Consider the following 18,310-nt stretch of genomic DNA (forward strand, 5'->3'; position numbering starts at 1 on the left):
CAATTAGTCGGTCAGTCAGTCAGTCAACCAGTCAGTCGTTCAGTCAGTCAATCACTCAGTCAGCCAATCAGTCATTCAGTCGGTCAGTCAGTCAGGACAAAGAGTTTAATATACAGAGATCTATTACTTTTTCCCGATACCTTTGCCCTGCGCCTCGTAGAATGTTAGTAACGTGCCATGTTGGGCTTAGGGTATCTCCCAGTCGCTAACGCCCCACTGAGTCACTTTTTCTTCTTCGCTGTTGCTTTATAAATTGTGCTATTTGCCAACAAGGAAAGATTCCTTCAAATATGCCGCACATTTAGTAGAGCTCTTCAATAACTTTGCCTTCTGGCTTTAAGTGCAAGCCTCATGGCTTAGCTGAACGTGCTTGTGTTGCAGGGTATATGCAGCCTGTGCTGGCGTTGCTCTGTTTTCTTTGTTGCTTTGTCCGTCTGTCCGTCTTTCGAGCCGTCCGTTATGTGGTCTTAGTGCAGCACAAAAGTATGCTACCTCAAATCAGCTGCACGTCAACTGCGTTAAGAGCTGGACGAAGGGTAGCTGCGTCGCCGTCGCTGTCGCTGTCGACGTCGACGTCGACGTCGCCGTCTGCGGCTCGCTGGGCCACTTACTTATGAACTCGAGTGTTGAGGCGACGTCTCTCGGGCGTTGCTTTTTCAATTAATTTGACGCTGTGCGACTCGTTTTACATGTGTGTGCGTGTGTGTGTGTGTGTGCATGCCTGGGGCCTGTCGAGTGGTGTGAATGACTTGTTGTTGTTGTTGTTCTTGTTGTTATTGTTGGCTCGCACGTGCCCAGTTGTTAGCTGTTGGGCCAAAAAATCGATAAAAGGCTCGGCAATTGCATTGCGTTCCGTTAGGCTGATGGTCAAAGCCAAGCAGAGCGACAGAGATAGCAACAGCGAATATAATGGGGAATGGGCAATGGGAAAGAGGAAGCAGTGGAGCTGTAGCTGAAGCTGAAGCAAAGCCACATCATCAAGGCCACAAAATGTGACAGCAAAGCTGTCAAAGCTTATCGCACACACACACACACACACGCACTGCTTAAATAACGGCAAAACAAGTAACAAGCGCAAAATGTGATGAGCAAATTCAATTAATGCAAAGTGGGCAACAAAACATAAAAATGCTGCATAAAAAATTCATTGGAAAATAAGTAAAGCCAAAGGCCAAAGCAAACACAAACACACACACACACACAGACAAAGGCCCGCATTAAATGCGAAATGCGCTCAAAAGTGTGCTACAAAGGCAAAGTAAAAAAGTAAAAAAGAAAAAAAAAGGCAAAAGCAAAGGCAAAATGAACGCCGTTGCGCCGACAGCTGGGACTTCCAAGCCAGCCAAAAAAAAAAAAAAGCGCGACGCAGGTGAGGTGGGTTGACAAGGCTAAGCAGCAGAGCTGGAGTAACAATGACACACACACACGCACACACAGCATGCGTACTCACTCACACACACACGCGCGCACGCAGCGGGCGTTCGCGTACGCAACAAGGTCACTGGAAAAATCGTTAAGCAGCAGCAGCAGCAGCAGTAGCAGCAGCAGCAGCAGTAACAAAAGCAATGACAACAACAGCCGCAGCAGCAGCATTGAATGTGTCGATACCAAAGCTATTGTTGTTGCTGTAGTAGTATACACACACACACACACACATGCAGAGCTGTGTTGTAAAAAGAAGCATAGCACAGTTTTGGCATTCATTTACTTACCAGTTCGTGAGGCAATTATTGTTGTCAATCAATCAGCTCAATGCGTCAACATTTTCTATGCAATACAATTGTTGCGCTGCGAACGCGCCACACAAAACTGCTCCAACAATAATAACAACAATGGCAACAAGAACAAGAAACAAGAAAAAAAAATAGTTTTTTTTTTTTTTTTTTGTATAAGAAACACGCGCTCAAAAGCAATTAGGCACACGGATTAACTGTTTATTTTGCTCAAATGCAGCTACTGTGCTCCAACTGGCAACTGTGCTATTTTGTCAACTGCCGTTAAAGCGTCTGTGCTGCGCACTGTTCGTAGTATAACTGATTACTGCGACTAATAAGCATCCAGGACGCGGGCCCGTTGTCTGTGGTGTTGTGTGGTCTGGTGTGCTATGGTGTGTTGAATTGTGGTGAATTGTGGTGGCTATTGTGTGGCCGCATGTTGAAATTCCTATACGCGTGCATTTGGCCGTTGCCAGACTGGAAATGCCGTGCGCGCCAGTCGGCCATTTGACGCTTAGCCACTTTTTTATTTCTCTACTCATTTCCATGCCGCACTTGTTGGATTCCGTTTCCAGTCACTGCGCATGACTACTGACAGCCACGTGCGTTCCAATGCACAACACACACGCACGCACACACACACACACACACGCCGCTTTGCTCTTGGAATTGAGCTAAATGGACGCGAGTCAAGCGAAAATAAAACCAAAGCCAAAGTAAATATGTATAAGTGTGCATAAGTGTGTGTATGTGTGCGCGTGTTGGAGCATACTCTGGAGTATTATTTCGTATTGTGGCATGTGTAAAAATAAATGTATACTTATGTGTATATTTATCTGGCTTGCGGCAGTCATTAGGCATTTTTCTCTTATACAACTTTAGGGCTTCAATTGAAGCTCAACTATTTAACTGCAATAAAAGCTCGAACTATGAATGCCTAAAATGTAGCCATAAAATGGCTAAGCGTTTAGCTGCTTGACCAAATCTAGCCACTTAATAGCTACATATGCCAACAAGCTCTAGCTGTTAAATGGCTAAGTTAGCTATACCAGATGTTGAGATGAAATTCAATTGAAATGCGAAATGCATTTAGCCGTAAAACGGCTAAAAACGGTTAAACCCCTCAAATATCGCCAGACATAGTTCTAAATTTCCCAGGCTAATAGCTCGATCAAATCTCAAACGTGTGTGTTCATGGTTTGACTTCTGGCTCTTTGCATCTCTGGCTACATTTAGCCATAAAATAGCTAGATTAAGAGCAGCGCTTTGGCTTAAATCCTTGGATGTTTATTGGACAACCATTTACAACATGAGTACATAAAAAATAGATATATATATTAGAAATATACACAGAATTGCAGTTGGACTGCATTAGAAACTAAAACAATTGAATTAAGAAATCTATTTGTTTTTGTTGTTTTTAATGGGGGCATGGCCCGGCCATGTGCGCGACGAGCTTAAAGCTAGAGGGGAGACCGCATGGGCGGCGTCCGCTATAAATGCACATTCTGAGGGGGTTTAGGAAAAGTGCGTCACATGGCGGCCAAGAAGGCATCTGAGTTCCTGTTCTTGTTGTTCTTGTTGTTGTTGTTGTTGTTGTAGAGGTTTTTCCTATTTTCCTAGTTGATTTTCTTTGTTTCTTTTTTTTTTGTTTTGTAAATAAATGCATGAGAACAGCCTTAACGGTTGATCAGTGAAGCGCTGGCGCCGGCCTCTGTCTTAGCGTAGCAAGAAGAGCGCCGGCTGCTCGAGATGCTGTTTCCAGACATTGGAAAAGCTGGCCATGGTAACGCCATCGATGACCCGATGATCCGCCGACCAGCTGACGCTCATAATGTGCGCCTTGATCAGCTCGTCCTTTTCATTGAAACGCGGCACCGCCTTGGTCCTGCCCATGGCCCCGATGGCCACCTGGGGCGCCATGATGCACGGATGCGTATAGGTGCCGCCCACCTGTAAGATGAGATAGAACAAGAAAGTCCAATTAAAGCCAGATTGACAACAATTATATAGCCTGATAGACAGCTACAGCCTTCAGTCAGTCAGTAAATGAATCAATCAGTCGGGCAGTCAATCAATCAGTTGATTAAACAGTCAGACAGTCTGTAAGTAAGCCCATCAGTCAATCAGCAAGTTACTCAATCAGACATATAGTCAGTCAAGCAATCAATCAGTAAGTCAGTAAGTCAATGCATCAGTCAGTTACACAGCTAGACGATCAATCATTCAGGTAGTTAGTCACTCAATCAAGCAATAAGTCAACTGGTCACTCAGTCAGTTAGCTAGTCAATCAGACGGTCAATCAAGGAATCCAACAATCACAATCAATCATACAGTCAATCAAGCAATAAGTCAGTAAGTCACTCAGCCAGTCAAAGAACCAGTCAATCAATCAATCAGTTAGCCAATTCATTAAAAGGTAACAATCAATCAATCGTACAGTGACTCAATCAATCAGTCAGTCTGTCAAACAGGCTTATCAAACAATCATTCTGTTGATCAGTCATACAATCACTCAATCTGTCAATTAATCACTTAGTCATTTAATCAATCAGTCAATCAAACAATCAGTAAGTCAATTAGTCAAGCAACGAGCAAGACAATCGTTCAGTTGCTCACTCAGTCAATTAAGCTAATAAATCAATCAGTCAGTCAGTCAATCAGTCAATCAGTATATCAATCAAGAATACTTCCGGGTGCAGGTTTACTGACAATACTAGATAATCCTTTCGGCAAGGGTATCATGCATGGAACTTACGATGCCAATATTGGACAAGGAGAAGGTGCCATCGGCAAAGTCCGCTGGTGTCAGGGAGCCAGTGCGTCCGCGCTCGACAAGAGCATTCAGATCCTTGGCTATCTGAATGATGCCCTTCGCCTGACAGTTCTTGATATTGGGCACGACCAGGCCCTGCGGCGTGTCGATGGCCACGCTTATGTTGTGTACACCCTTGTAGACAATCGACTCGCTGGCCAGATCCAGGCTGCTGTTCACAATCGGATACTTGGCCAGGGCAATGCTGGCCGCCTTGATGCAGAACGGCATAAACGTCAGCTTGGGCACGCCCTGCTCCTGGGCAGCCGACTGCAGCTGGGCGCGAAACTTAACCAGATTCGACATGTCGATCTCATCGCTGTACGCAAAATGTGGAATTTTCTGTGAAAACAAGACAATGCGTTAGTCAACCCAAATGTGATCTGCTGTCCAAGTTTCCTCTCTAGTTCCCCAGCTGGAAAATGCCTCGTACTATGGCAAATTTATTCCACAAAATCTTCTGTGTTCCTCACAGAGAAATGCTCGAAATATTTATAGTTTTGGGTGAAGATGGATCGAAAATACATATACCAAGTATCATATCTTTAAAAATATGAAGGCTTCAAATCGATATTTATCGATATGGTGAAATCGATATTTATCGATTTGGAGTAGTCGATATTTATCGATTTGTGGAAATCATCGATTATTTTCTAGTAACTTGCGAATATCATGCAACTAGTGCTTCCACCGCGATAATGAGAAAACTACACATTTCAAAATCGATATTTATCGATTTTTAAAATATCGCTAAAAATGGAATAAACGTGGCCTGGGTTTTATAAACACGCCAAATTTGGTGTGCTCAACTCTTAAATTTTCATAAATATGCTCATGAACTCAAAAAGCGAAAATCGATATTAATCGATTTGTGCAGAATGAAAGAGTTATTGGGGTGAAAGCTGTGATATGCGTAAGATATACACAGAGCCTTTATGCCTAATTTGAGGTATTCAACTCAGAGGTATATTCAACAAATGTATTCTACAAAAATCGATATATATATATATCGATATGTGTAGCATCGAAAAGTTATCGGGGGTCTGCGTGTGACATATATAACGAGCATACCAAATTTTGTGTAACTCTCAGAGATGTGCTAAAAGTATCGAGGCTGAAAATCGATGCTGAATATCGATATTTATCGCAGTTTAGTGCGGCTAGTCTGCAAATCGATAATTATCGATTTTGTGCAAATATTGAGCTAACGCTGACATTTAAGAAGAGAAAAAACAGGGTATAACGTATAACGTACCAGCGATTCCGTCATAGACTTGAGCATGGCCTTGCGCACACCTTTGAGCGGCTCGACGCGATCCGCAGGCGCCGCCACGTCCGGAGCAGCAGCTGGAGAAGCTGGAGCAGCTGTCTTCTGCTTGAGCAAATTGCTGGGGTGGGGCACATTTGTGCCCGGCGGCACTTGACCCAAATACTCGAGCACATCGCCCTTGAGCACGCGTCCATTCTTGCCCGTGGGCGGCACCTCGGACAGATTCACCTTGTGCTCCTTGGCCAGGCGGCGCACGGCGGGCGTGGCCGGGGTTATGTGACGCCCAGCTGGAAGGGCAGCTGCTCCAGCGCCAGCCTGGACACCAGCGCCAGCTTGACCGGACTCCGCGTCGCTGTCGCTGCTATCGCTGCTGCTCGTTTCATCCTCATCCTCCTCATCGGCATCCTCGACCTCGAACTCGAGCAGCGGCTTGCCAACCAGCGCCAGCTCATCGATGCTGTGATAGATCTTTGTGATCTTGCCATCGTAGCGGCTGGTTATTGTCACCGAGGCCTTGTCCGACTGCACCTCGCACAGGTTGTCGAACTGCTCGACGGTGTCGCCCACCTTGACGAACCACTCCTTGACGGTCACCTCTCGGATGCCCTCGCCAATGTCGCTCAGGTTGAAGGCCACCTTCTTCTCCAGGCAGGGCGTGAAGTGCAGGCAACGCGCCAGCTGAAAACAAAAAAAAAACATACAAATTCCAAATGTTCAATTTGAATTTCAATACAAAGTGCAAATTCTACAGAAACACAAAACGCGCTTGCCCGACTGGCAGCTGCCCTGTAAACAAAATCGCTTAAAATCGATATTCATCGATATAAATTTGGACTCGTTCTATTAAAAATCATTATAACAAACAAACAGACACAGATCGATAAGTCCATGGTGGCTTCTTCTTCTACATGTTACATACACACCCTCAAGCACAAGATGCCCGCTCTTGAACAGATTCAATGGGTGCGCGCGCATAGAATTGTAAAGTCAAGTAAACATGCGCCCCCTTTCGGAATTCATGCTACAACACCAAAACAACTGGCCCTCTCTATCTCGCTCTCTCTCTCTCTCTCTCTCGCAGCTGTTGCATGCTATGCGTAGAGGCTATTGCTATTGCGCTCGCACGCATGCAGGCCATTGGCTGCTCGAATTGACACTTGTTGTGCGCGAATTCGATTACATAACAGAACATTGCAGAACTTCGCAAACTTGCCGTTTGTCGTCGCTTTCGGCAACGCTTCAAGGGCCAATGAAACGGTGTTTAGAAAACGTATTTAATTGAAATCTGTATTAATGCATGTACTCACAGTGAGTGGGCTCGAGCGACGACAGTTTCTGAGCAGCCAATAGGTGCTCCCATGCCGGAGCAGGTGTGTTGCCATTGCCATGATGTGTGCCGCGTTGGTTAATGCGTTTCGACTGGCCTGCAAGTGTTAGATATAGCACATTTGTGGCTGTTTAACCGGACAACAAATACCTTTTAAATGCTGTGAATTGTGTGCGTTGACGCGTTACAACCACTCAACTGCCCCCTAATGATCGCCCTTATCAAGCGAACCTGCGGCCGTGCGTTTGTTTTGCATTTGCCAGCTGTTTGCCAGGTGGAGCTGATCATTGCGCTGGCGCCAGCTAGCGGTTAAATGGCACAATATCGATGCGCAATAGTATCGATAGGAGTTCATGACTAAGCACGAATTGGTTGATTGATCGTTGAAAAGGCGACATCTGACGAGCGCGACAAACTGCTGCCACCTGTTTAAGTGAATTTTTCAAGATTTATTAAAACAGTTACGTCATGTTACTCAGCTAGACATGAAATTAATTTACATGTGCAGCTTACAGACACTTTATACAAAAAACAATAGATATATTAAGCTATAGCCAAGTTGTGACCGTTTGGCAACACTGCCAAACAAAATGGTTGCCTTAACGTTGCGCTGGCGCCCTCTAGCGCCAACAGCAGCCGTACTATCGTTAGCTGCCAACAGCTGGAAGAAACAAAAACAACGTGCTCATCAAAATGGCAAGTCGTGGAAATCCTCAACAAATACAAATAGTTGTAATTATACCGATTGCAGACAAACTTGCGCAAGGAGCTGGAGAAATGCAAACACCCGAACAGCCGTAAGACCAAGGCGCTCGGCAAGAAAGCGCGCCGCCAGAACAACAAGCACAAATTGCGCCTCGGCCATGCCATCAAAAGCAATCTGTTGGGCGAGAAGCTGAGCTGGTTTCTGGGCCACATCGACGAGGGCCGAACAACGCCGCTTAGCCCACAGGAATTCGAGAATCTAATTGCGCTCTATCTGCAACGTTTCGACGAGGAACTGGCACAAATTGCGCTAAAGCAATCGATTGGCAAACATCGCGCCCATCAGCACGCGGCGCGTCGCGATGTGATAAACATAACGCTGGAAAGGGAGCGCAATGAGTACCAAAGCGGCGGCATGGGTATGTCGTTTACTCCATGGGTATATTGGCTAAATCAAATTTCATTTGTCCCTGTTCCCAGAAATGCTCAACCTGTGCGATGCGGCCAAATTTAAGGCGCTGCTCGATTGGGATGGCAGCGCCTTGAGCGTGCAGCATTTAAAGCTAGATTTCGTCTCGCACAATATGCTGCAGCGGCTAAAGCAGCCGGCAAATGGAGCGCAAATGGAGACGGCATGAAAACAGTTTGTTGTCGGTAATCACATTTTTTTATTTTCAATAAATAATATTTACGCTAACTGTAGTCAAGCAAAAAAAAAAAAACAAACAAACAAACAAATGCATTGTTTGTATATCGATAACAGTTGCGTTGAGTTGAGCTGCATTGCGCGCGCTAATCGCCAGTGCTGCCAGTCTTTGAGCAGGAAAAAAGCTAGTTGCGGGCTATGAATTACAAAAAACAAATCTCATATATGTACAGCAGAGTCGTTAAAAAGTTGTTTACACTATATTGTTATATTTATAAAACGAAATACCCGCTTGAGTTTAAGCAACAAATTGCAGCCGCAAAACACAGCCAAGCACGTGCGCTGCAGCGCCGCCTATCGATAGGCAAAGGCACAGCTGTTTGACAACTGTGTGCGTGTGTGTGTGAACTTGAATTGTTATTTGTGTGCGCCGATAAATAGAATTGTGGTGAAATAAAGTGCACATATATTTTGATTTTTTTGGTAAGTTTTATTACATAAACAAAGGCAAGTGAAAGTGCAACGTGTTCAATAAATAGCAGCGCATTTTGTTTAATTTTCATCAAGTCACGCGCAAATAACACAAACCACAATGGGCAGCAATTCATCCAAGGGAGTCGGAGTCGTTGAGAACGCTGCAGCGCCCGCGCTCAAGGCCACAGACGCAGCGTCCGCCGGCGGGGACAAGCCCAAATGCAAAGCCTGCTGTGCCTGTCCCGAAACGAAGCGTGCACGTGATCAATGGTTAGTAAATGCAGATGACGCAACATGTTTTGCATTGTGTTTTTCATAATGAATTGTCAACCTTTGTTTTGCTTTGTATGTGCAGCATTGTGGAAAACGGCGAGGAGAACTGCACAAAGCTCATTGAGGCGCACAAGCAGTGCATGCGCGATGCTGGCTTCAATATCTAAAGCTGGACCTGGGCTGCTGGGCGGTGTGGTCGGAGTACTTAGATTTAGGCGGCAGCCTTACGCCCTGCGTGGTCTCTCTCTTGTTTCGTTATATTCTCAAGCTAATTATAGTTAATTTAATGGATAAACATAAACCAAAATTGTTGATACCATGTTGCATGTTTCGATCCAATGTTTGCCCGCTTGTGGAAACGCTGCGGCTGTGACGTCACAAAATCGCGCTGCAACCCTAGACCAGTTCGTGCTGCCCTGGCAAACGTGAGCCAGTGACGTCAGTAATCAAGCTGCAGCTGTGACATCACAACATCGCGCGCTATTGCAGCTAATTAGTTATTTATTGAGTTTGCATACAATTACAATTACAAAAAAAAAAAAATACCCTAAAGCTCTGCAACCCTAGACCAGTTTTGTGCTGCCCTGGCAATGTGAGCCAGTGACGCCAGCTTGCGCGCTTTTTGGCGCTCTTGCTTAAATCCAACAATTGTTTAAAGCACTTAAATAAAACGCAGAGTACGCAAGGCGACCACGGCGGCCATGTAGAAGGTAATCAGCATCATGGTGGCAAAGGCGAGAATACGCGATGGCTGTGGCACGGGGTAGACGGCATAGACGAGCGTGTGGACAATGCGTGCAATGGCAGCCACGCGGAACAGATTGCAGGCCACCAAGGGATTGGGGTTGGTGCACACATAGATCAAGGCCATGATAAAGTAGGGCAAAATATTCTCCATGTCATTGCGATGCGCTCTACAGAGAGAGAGGGAGAGAGTGTGAGAGAGAGGGCGCATGAGTTGTCTGCCTGTGGCAGGATCTGTTTCTGGACGCAACCCACCTGCGGACGCGTTCCACGTGCGGATCATCGAACTGCACTTCAATGTTCTTGAAGAACAGATCCTCCTCGTTGGGAAATACCTGAAAAGAGGCGGCAGGCAATTGTTAACTGGAATACGCTGATTGAAAGGTAAGCGAAAACCATTTCCACTTAAGATTTCGTTTAAGTGCAAGCGAGAGGGAAAGTAAAAAACAAGGGGGCCTTGTAGCTCACTCATTTTCGCGTTGAGTGTAATTGCGATCTGGAGTGAGTGTGTGTGCGAAAGGGAAAGTAATTAACAGTAATGTAAAAGAAGCAAAAATGTTAACAAGAAGAAGGTATAACATGAGCCACACACATTACAGACTTGCATTAACAGAGAGCGTTTGGCATGCAATTTAAAGAGAGAGAGAGGCAGTGCATGGGACGCTTCAGAGAGCGTGCCAGTGAGAGCGAGAGTATGCCAAAGAGCAGGATTATGAATGGATGTATGTATGTTAAGGAACTCAATGTTTGAGTGCAATTCTGATCTCGACAGCTCGTGCATGAGAGTGAGAGTGTAAAGCACGCAAGAATTGCGGGCATGAGGGATTTACCTTGCGCCGCACAGCCAGCGGGACCAGACCCAGCAGCTGTGAAAATGTGAAATGCGACATGAGCAAGCGCAGCGAGAACTCACGTTTGGCCAGGACTCACCTTGTAGCGGAAACGCTGCAGCGCCGTCAGCAGCGACATGAGCAGCATCTTGGCCACCAGCACCGTGGCCCAAAACAGATAGCAACAGAAGACTGGATTGTCCAGTGTCAGCAGCTCCATGTTCGCCAGTTGGCTGCCATTATTGCTATTACTATTATTATTATTATTATTATAAGTTGGGCTGGACATGGCGAGCGCGTGTTTTGTCTGTGCGGCTAAAGCGAGCTTTGGCAAGTGATCCAATGCGCAGCCAGTTCCAAGCAACAAGACCAGCAGCAACTGGCCAAACTGGTTACGCGCGTGTGTGTGTGTGTGTGTGTGTGAGGCTAGACTAGGTGACTGGGCAGAACATAAAATGTTAAACGGCTCATTAAACCAACTTCCCTCCCCCCCCCCACGCCCCACTGTTTGGCCCGCCCCTTCTAGATGTATTTAACAGCAGCGATGAGCACATAGATCGCCTCGAAGCACACAATGCCAAACGTTATGAAAAAGCAGAGCGCGCGCGTCGGCTGCGGCAGCGGCAGCACCGCGTAAACAATTGTGTGCAGCAGCCGAGCGCTGGCGCCAATGCGTATCAGCAGCTTGGCGGTCAGCGGGTGGGGGCCGCAGGCCACGTAGGCCAGGGACATTAACAAAAATGGCAGCACATTCTCCAAATCGTTGCGATGCGCGCTGCAAATAGACGAGAACAGAGTGTTTGTGTGTGAGAGAGAGAATGAAAAAGAGAGTGAGCGAGTTTTCAGAGCTGTTAAATTGGACAAAGAGAGCGATTGATAGTGCGAGTGGGTGGAGTGTGGGGAAATGTTAATTCTGCAATGTAAACATTGAATTAGGTGCCCACACACGACACATTTGCCAAAAAGGTTAACACTGAAAGTATTTACTTATGCTGCAGCTCAGTGGCTTTCAAACTGTGACAAAGATAATTGCAATATAAATCGATTTGAAAAGCTGTAAAATTCAAATTAGCTAATATCGATTTTCCTTAACTCTGTCTATGTATTATATACATTTTTACCACGTGTACCAAGTATAAATGGAGACGCACTTCTCACTTCTGTGTGAGACTCAGAGAACAGTGTGCGAAAGCGAGAGCGAAAGTCAGGCTACACGTCAGTGTTGCCAACGTGCACTTTAAGCAGGAATACGCATCAATTATTGGACATACGAAATGGGGAGGCCTATAAATAGCGGCTAAACTGCGAACATGGCCAAATTTAGCTAGAAAAGCTAAAATTGCAGACATGCCCAAGAACTAAAATGATTGCCGGATGCAGCATGACGTCACAAATGAACTTGGTGGGGGAGGGTAAATGAGATTTGTGCGATTTATCAACTCACCGACGCACACGCTCCACATTGGGATCATTGAAACGGACATCGCTGGTTTTGGCCACACGCAAATCCTCCGGATTGGCAAAGGTTTTCGTCTTGATGCGCTGACGTGCCGTCAACAGGGACATCAACAGCATCTTCAGTACGAGCAGGCTGCTCCAGAATAGATAACAGCAGAAAACCGGATTCGATTTGTTTAGCAGACCCGGACCCGTTTCCGGCCCGGACATGTTAATCGTTTCGTTGTTCATATTTAACTGTAGCCGTTATTTACCGTTATTGTTGTCGGCCGACATAACGGCACATAACAGCTGGCATGCTTCTCAGCGCTTCTCCAACTGCTTGCCCATATCCTGCCCCCTCCCCACTCCCTCATAACTGACCACGAACCATGGGACCCGCCTGCACCTGCACAGAATCGACCATTTTACCAGCTCGCAAGTCAATTATTTATTGTTTCCTTGACTTTTTCTTGGCAAATATATATATCTATATATATATATATATATAAAATTTGCGATTGGTAAACTAATACGTGGTATTGCATTACAAACGCGATTGGCAAATATGTGCACACTGTGTAATACCAGGGAAACATATGCATATCACCTGATATCGTAGGCCTTACCCTGGCCAAGAGTTTACTTATAGAGCGTGTTTGAATTTTGCCCTGAAAGGAGACATTTCCAAATCCATATAGTATACATATAATATATATTCCAACATCAAAAGTCGAGCTGATATAGCCATGTCTGTCCGTCCGAGTACTTGGTAGCTCTTGCGGTGTGGTGACTATCAATCAGTCAGACGAGTCAATCGGTCAATCATTCAGTCCGTCAGAAAAGTTAGTCAATCAATCAATCAGTCCGTCAGACTATTAGTCAATCATTTAGTCCGACAGACAATTTCTCACAGAGTCAATCAGTCCGTTATACAATTGGTTAGTGAGTCAATTAATCAGTCAGTCCGTCAGATTATTGGTCAGTAAGTCAGTCAATCATTCTATCCGCCATACAGTTGATCGGTGAGTCAGTCAATCAGTCAGTCCGTCATACATATTGGTCAGTGAGTCAATAAATCAGCCATACAATTTGGTCAGTAAGTCAATCAATCAGTCAGTCAGTCATACACTTGGTCAGTGAGTCAATCAGTCAGTCAGTCCGTCATACTATTGGTCAGTGAGTTAATCAATCAGCCAGTCAATCACTTATTGAGTCATTCAATCAATCAGTCAGCTAATCATTCAGTCAGTTGCTCATTCGGTCCGTCAATCAATACGCACATGTATAAACTGCATGTCATACATGCATATGTATGTATACACTGCATGTCATACATTGTATGCATGTCATACATTTGTACATACATCAACAAATTTATGATTAGATTGTATTGTCTGCCTGTTCTATTTTATAATATGAAGTTTTTAAGTTCTTGAGCTACTTTCCCAAAGATTCAAAATGTAGGAACTACACGAATCTTATCACATTTTGTTTACTGCTGCAGTTCAAGAGCAACACGTATAACACACACACACACACACACACACACACACACACACACACACAGGCACACAGCTGTAGAATTCGCACATCCAAAAATAAAAGATCAAGGTTGCGTTTAACAAACAACAAAATACACCAAAGTAGAAAAAAAAAACACACACACAATCAAAAACAAAATATGAAAAAAGCTTGCACACATACATACACACATACGCATACATACATATGTGCGCATACATACAAACAAATAGATTATTATAATAGGCAGCATGAAGAATTCAAACGGCAACGGAAGCGGCGCGAGAAGAAGCAGCAGAGAACAGAGAACCGCTACAAAAACAGCAATAAGCGCAGAAATTAGCATTGCTTCAACTCAAAGTTCAGCACAGCCGGCGAATTAAAAATATATGTAATTGTATGTGTGTGTGCGTGTGCGTGTGCGTGTGTATGTATAACTAACAGTGCATGCTTTCATGCAAAGCTTAGTTAACCGTTTGTCATTGAGGCGAACTAAAAAAGCAGCCACAGACAGCAATGAAATGCAAAAACAAATTCGCTGGGGCCGCATTTGTATGTGTGTGTGCGGGCAGCGACATCTGTGCGTGTGTGTGCAGCGACATCTGTTGTGTGTAGTTAGCAAGTGCATGTGCACTCGTGTTGAACTGCTGCCCAAACTATAGACGCGTGTGGCATGTCAAACTGTACCCCCAAGATGGCAACGTGCGTATATGCTATGCATGTATGCATGTATGTTTGTATGAAATGACGTATGCCAAGAGTTGGTCGCAACTTGTCTAAATTTAGTCAAAGAGCAAAGAGTTCTTCTTGCTGCCGCTGCTGCTGCTGCCCAGCAAATGAAACTTGGCGCTCGCTCATCGAATTTTCTCAATGCTTCACAACGCAGGCGGCGGCGGCAGCGCTGCTGCTGCTGCTGCTGCTGCTGCGTCGTCGTCGTCATTAGCCACGCAGACGGCGACGCCGGCGACGACACGTAGTGCGTTCAAAGTCCAATTGTCTGGCTGTTTTTTTTTTTTTTTTTTTCTTGTTATTTTTCTACTTTGCTTTTGTTGCTTGCTTCTCGTGTGGTCGGTCTGCTTCATGACGAATTCCGTTTAACATTTAAACGGGGCACGCACACACATACGGTTAGACAAATGGCGAGAGAGTGAGCGAGAGAGAGAGAGACTGTGACTGTATTAAGGATGATCATCAAGTGCTTAACGCTTACCGTTATCCGAGCTTAACAGCTGCTTTGCCTTCCCCAGTTACATTTGGATTGCCTAGACCCAAGTAACTCGAGTTCTGGGCAACGCATCGACTCCAGTTTGACACTCAGGCAGTTCCATTAGTTTATGTTTTCGAAAAATATGTGTACCACATATTTTATATTCGAAAAATTGAAATGGACCCATATAACTCGGGTTCTAGACAACGTTGACATGGAATTATGTTGCCAAACTTTTCTCATTTGCTCGCCAAGTAATATCTATAAAAATGTGCTTAGCCAGTTATTCACAAAAGCCTTCAAAAGACTCTGATAACTCGAGCTCCAGCCAATATCTGACATAGCATCTGCTTCCGGGCATATATCATGTACCTGCCCAGCAATTTCTCTGGTTTTCCATAAGTTTCCACGTTTCCAGTTATTCAAATAATGTTGTAGAGCAAGAATAGCCGCAAGCAGACCCAAGTAACTCAGTTTCTCAGATGAAGTATGCCTGGGGAATTGCTAGAGATACGTGTACTTTACTTAATAATGAATGTCTATAAAGATTCCAGTGCAAAAAGCATCAGTAGACCCCAGTAATTCAGTTTCTAGATGAAGTATGCCTTGGGAATTGATATATTCATGTACTCTCTCGACCATATAAAGAAAATCTATAAAGACTTTATTTGGCTTGCTTATCTGAACAACAAGAATCGGCAATCTACAGAAATGCGCATTGAGTACATTCTTTTTTTTTTTTTTCTCGAAAGAGCGATAACGTCTGGAATGAAAACATGAAAAGTGAACGAACAATGAGCTAACAGCGACTCATCCAAATTACGCATGATTACCGTAATGAATGCCGTATATTCCCTGTGCAAAGTCCACAGACATGCATATGTATGTATATCATCTGGTTTTATAATTTCGGATACAGAAAAAAACTTGGACTTGAACATACTGGCTCATCTGGTAAATCAGTTGCAACTGAAGCCAGATGGGACTTGACTCTGGACTCTCTACATACACACTATGGACCCTATATGGTGTCTATGTATCTATATAGTATATGCACATTAATCCGAGGCCCGATAAGAACGATGAGTGTCAATAACCGACAACGCAACGCTTATTTGGAGCGACTGACTTCATTGGGCGGTATTGGGAGGGAGTGTTACGAAACGGCGCAATCCGTAGATAATATATGTAACTGTATTGCCGTCTAGCTAATAGGGCTATTATCCATGATAAAAGTGTATAAAAAAAAAAATAAAACTCAAATGTTATCGGGCTGTCAAAGTTGAAATACCCTTGCAGACATTTCGTTAATGTTCTAGACAGTTTTTTTCTTTTACCCAAATACTTCAGAATTTTGATATGAAAAGATTATGAAGTTGTCCGATCCTGTTCAGATCTTGTCGTTATGTTCAGATAACAGTTTTTCTAAGCCAAAAAAGTTATCTATATAGAAAGTTCATTTGCCACTAATAGTTCCTATGGCAGCTATATAATATTATCGCCCGACTTGTGGCTAGCTCCAAAATCGAGAGAATAGTTTGCGCTTGCGATATTTTAGATATAAATCTTTAAGAGATTCCTAAGCTGAATGATATATGTATGAAAAAAGGGGAAAAAATGAAATTAATCAAGGTTTGAACCAGCATCTGGGACGCAGTGGTTCGAACTTTTGTTGTGCTCTCATTAACAAAGAAAGGAAACACGGAAACGTTTATAAAGACGGACCTAATCATGTCTAATCGAATCTCTGATCCTATCATGCTGTAAAAATAGAAATACCCTCTCAAAATCTCAAACTCTTGATGAAAAGATATGAGAATAACGAAGGTTTGAACCAGAATCTGGTTCGAACTAGCTGGAAACTCGAATCTTTTATGTTGCCATGCTGTTAAAATCCAGGCGCCCTTTCGGAAAGGGTATACAAAATTCGGCACAAACATTGAGTCAAACAAGTTATGGCTAAACAAAAACAAATATTTGCTTGAAATATTTGAGCATGTTTAGATTTACAATTTGTTTATATGTTATTAGAGCGCTTAATAAACAGTTACGAGGAACCCGACTCTGAATTGATTTACAATGTTGTAAATATACATATATATATAAGTTATTTAAGAGCGTAACCAATACGAGTTGGTACGCAGCTCGTAAATGCGATTAGAGGGGCCCAAAGTCGAACAAACACATACTTTGGGGCCTACAGCTCATTATGGCTAAATACATATATAGCTAAGTATATTGCGATTTAGATACCGATATCGGCGATAAGCCCGCCAATTAGCGCCCAAACTGGATTACAACGCGTTACCAGATATGACGACAACATAAATTAGTTGAACTTTGGAATAATCTTTGATACCCCGAGGCTTGTGGTTGTGCGGTTGACAAGTCACCGAACGCAACTGGGCCACGAACCAGACGCCTGATTGGGTACATACCACTTATGGCCAGCGTCTGGCATGGCTTATCAACGTATCCGGACCCAGACCCAGAAACGTTCGGCCTTTTGGTTAAACCTCTCAATCGGCTATGCCTCATATCCATTGAAGAGCCAGCGAGTGCCCAGCAGAGCCTCAAAATACAAGTTTTTTGTTTGTTTTTTTTCTAATTCGATAAATATCGATTTTCAGCCCTGATATCTCAGCGAGAGCTGATTCTGGATAAGCATCGCTCTCTCGGTCTCCCCCGTTTCTTTCTCTCTCTTTTATTTTTTGTCTACGTTTTCGATAACTGTGCGCGATTGATCCAAATTCGATAAATATCGATTTTCAGCGAGAGCTGACTCTAGATAAGCATCTCTCTCTCTCTCCCGTTTCTTTTTCTCCTACTTCCTTTTACTTTGTGTATGTTTTCGATAACTGAACGTGATTAAACCAAATTCGATAAATATCGATAGTCGGCCTTATTTTGATCTCGCTGAATATAGATGTCTCTGTCTCCTTTTCTCCGTTTTGTGTCTTTGTTTTCGATAACTCTATTAAATCGCGCTCTCCATCTCCTAATTTTCTCTCTGCTTACGATAATTCTATGCAATTCAACTAAATTCGATATTTATCGATATTCAGCCCGGATTTGTATGATCATATATCGGTGATAATAGATACATTTCTCTCTCCATCTCCCGTGTTTTCTCCTTCCTTGCGATAACTCTACTTAATACCACCAAATTCGATAAATATCGATTGTCAGCACCGATATCTTAAGACCATATCGGGCTAGATTTTAAGCTTGTAACAGCAAATTCGTTTGCACGTTCTTTTATGCTGTGCGTTCATCAAGCTGCTTTCCACACACTGATAAGACTTTTCTCAATCCCACCTTAATCGATAAATATCGATTTTCA

At 44.0% G+C, this 18,310-nt stretch overlaps 6 protein-coding genes across 22 annotated transcripts in view; 2 read left to right on the plus strand and 4 right to left on the minus strand.

Moving 5' to 3' along the window:
• Rab3-GEF (Rab3 GDP-GTP exchange factor) overlaps positions 1-2,044 on the minus strand; it is a 35,507-nt gene extending 33,463 nt beyond the window's left edge. For 11 of the 13 annotated variants that reach the window (XM_032440464.2, XM_002058018.4, XM_032440463.2 and 8 more), the window contains exon 1: positions 1,713-2,044. The gene's annotated coding sequence lies outside the window, so the exon portion shown is untranslated. The remainder of the gene's footprint in view (positions 1-1,712) is intronic. The other 2 variants (XM_032440468.2, XM_070211219.1) reach the window with 1 other exon arrangement.
• Positions 2,045-2,986: 942 nt separating this feature from the next.
• Positions 2,987-7,436, minus strand: Dbct (Dihydrolipoamide branched chain transacylase E2). Of its 2 annotated transcripts, none has more exons than XM_015169581.3 (5): positions 7,278-7,436; positions 7,108-7,224; positions 5,786-6,478; positions 4,474-4,872; positions 2,987-3,668 (listed from the first exon to the last, which is right to left on the minus strand). In XM_015169581.3, exons 2-5 carry the CDS (start codon positions 7,186-7,188, stop codon positions 3,435-3,437), a joined length of 1,407 nt encoding a protein of 468 aa, XP_015025067.1. In that variant the 5' UTR covers positions 7,189-7,224; positions 7,278-7,436; the 3' UTR covers positions 2,987-3,434. The 2 variants fall into 2 exon arrangements, with proteins under 2 accessions (XP_015025067.1, XP_002058053.2); XM_002058017.4 differs by having other exon boundaries at positions 7,108-7,219; positions 7,278-7,408.
• Positions 7,437-7,663: 227 nt separating this feature from the next.
• Positions 7,664-8,529, plus strand: LOC6634759 (translation machinery-associated protein 16 homolog). Its single transcript, XM_002058016.4, has 3 exons — positions 7,664-7,823; positions 7,879-8,251; positions 8,313-8,529. Exons 1-3 carry the CDS (start codon positions 7,821-7,823, stop codon positions 8,468-8,470), a joined length of 534 nt encoding a protein of 177 aa, XP_002058052.1. The 5' UTR covers positions 7,664-7,820; the 3' UTR covers positions 8,471-8,529.
• A 321-nt stretch (positions 8,530-8,850) lies between these two features.
• On the plus strand, positions 8,851-9,544 carry Cox17 (Cytochrome c oxidase copper chaperone COX17). 2 transcript variants are annotated; one of them, XM_070211220.1, is made up of 3 exons: positions 8,851-8,961; positions 9,046-9,222; positions 9,308-9,544. In XM_070211220.1, the coding sequence occupies exons 2-3, from the start codon at positions 9,071-9,073 to the stop codon at positions 9,390-9,392; spliced, it is 237 nt and encodes a 78-aa protein (XP_070067321.1). In that variant the 5' UTR covers positions 8,851-8,961; positions 9,046-9,070; the 3' UTR covers positions 9,393-9,544. The 2 variants fall into 2 exon arrangements, with proteins under 2 accessions (XP_070067321.1, XP_032296459.1); XM_032440568.2 differs by having other exon boundaries at positions 8,859-8,961; positions 9,021-9,222.
• Positions 9,045-11,264, minus strand: LOC6634757 (microsomal glutathione S-transferase 1). Of its 2 annotated transcripts, XM_002058014.4 has the most exons (4): positions 10,900-11,264; positions 10,800-10,835; positions 10,225-10,304; positions 9,045-10,139 (listed from the first exon to the last, which is right to left on the minus strand). In XM_002058014.4, exons 1-4 carry the CDS (start codon positions 11,086-11,088, stop codon positions 9,887-9,889), a joined length of 558 nt encoding a protein of 185 aa, XP_002058050.2. In that variant the 5' UTR covers positions 11,089-11,264; the 3' UTR covers positions 9,045-9,886. The 2 variants fall into 2 exon arrangements, with proteins under 2 accessions (XP_002058050.2, XP_015025066.1); XM_015169580.3 differs by lacking the exon at positions 10,800-10,835 and having other exon boundaries at positions 10,900-11,263.
• Positions 11,265-11,318: 54 nt separating this feature from the next.
• On the minus strand, positions 11,319-16,080 carry LOC6634756 (microsomal glutathione S-transferase 1). 2 transcript variants are annotated; one of them, XR_011417419.1, is made up of 3 exons: positions 15,801-16,080; positions 14,971-15,730; positions 11,448-11,574 (listed from the first exon to the last, which is right to left on the minus strand). XR_011417419.1 is itself a non-coding variant. In XM_002058013.4 (2 exons), the coding sequence occupies exons 1-2, from the start codon at positions 12,486-12,488 to the stop codon at positions 11,322-11,324; spliced, it is 498 nt and encodes a 165-aa protein (XP_002058049.1). In that variant the 5' UTR covers positions 12,489-12,569; the 3' UTR covers positions 11,319-11,321. The 2 variants fall into 2 exon arrangements, 1 of the variants encoding a protein (XP_002058049.1); XM_002058013.4 differs by lacking the exons at positions 14,971-15,730; positions 15,801-16,080 and adding an exon at positions 12,244-12,569 and having other exon boundaries at positions 11,319-11,574.
• Positions 16,081-18,310: the final 2,230 nt, after the last annotated feature.

Source organism: Drosophila virilis, chromosome X (assembly GCF_030788295.1).
Source record: "Drosophila virilis strain 15010-1051.87 chromosome X, Dvir_AGI_RSII-ME, whole genome shotgun sequence".
NCBI classification, from domain to species: domain Eukaryota; kingdom Metazoa; phylum Arthropoda; class Insecta; order Diptera; family Drosophilidae; genus Drosophila; species Drosophila virilis.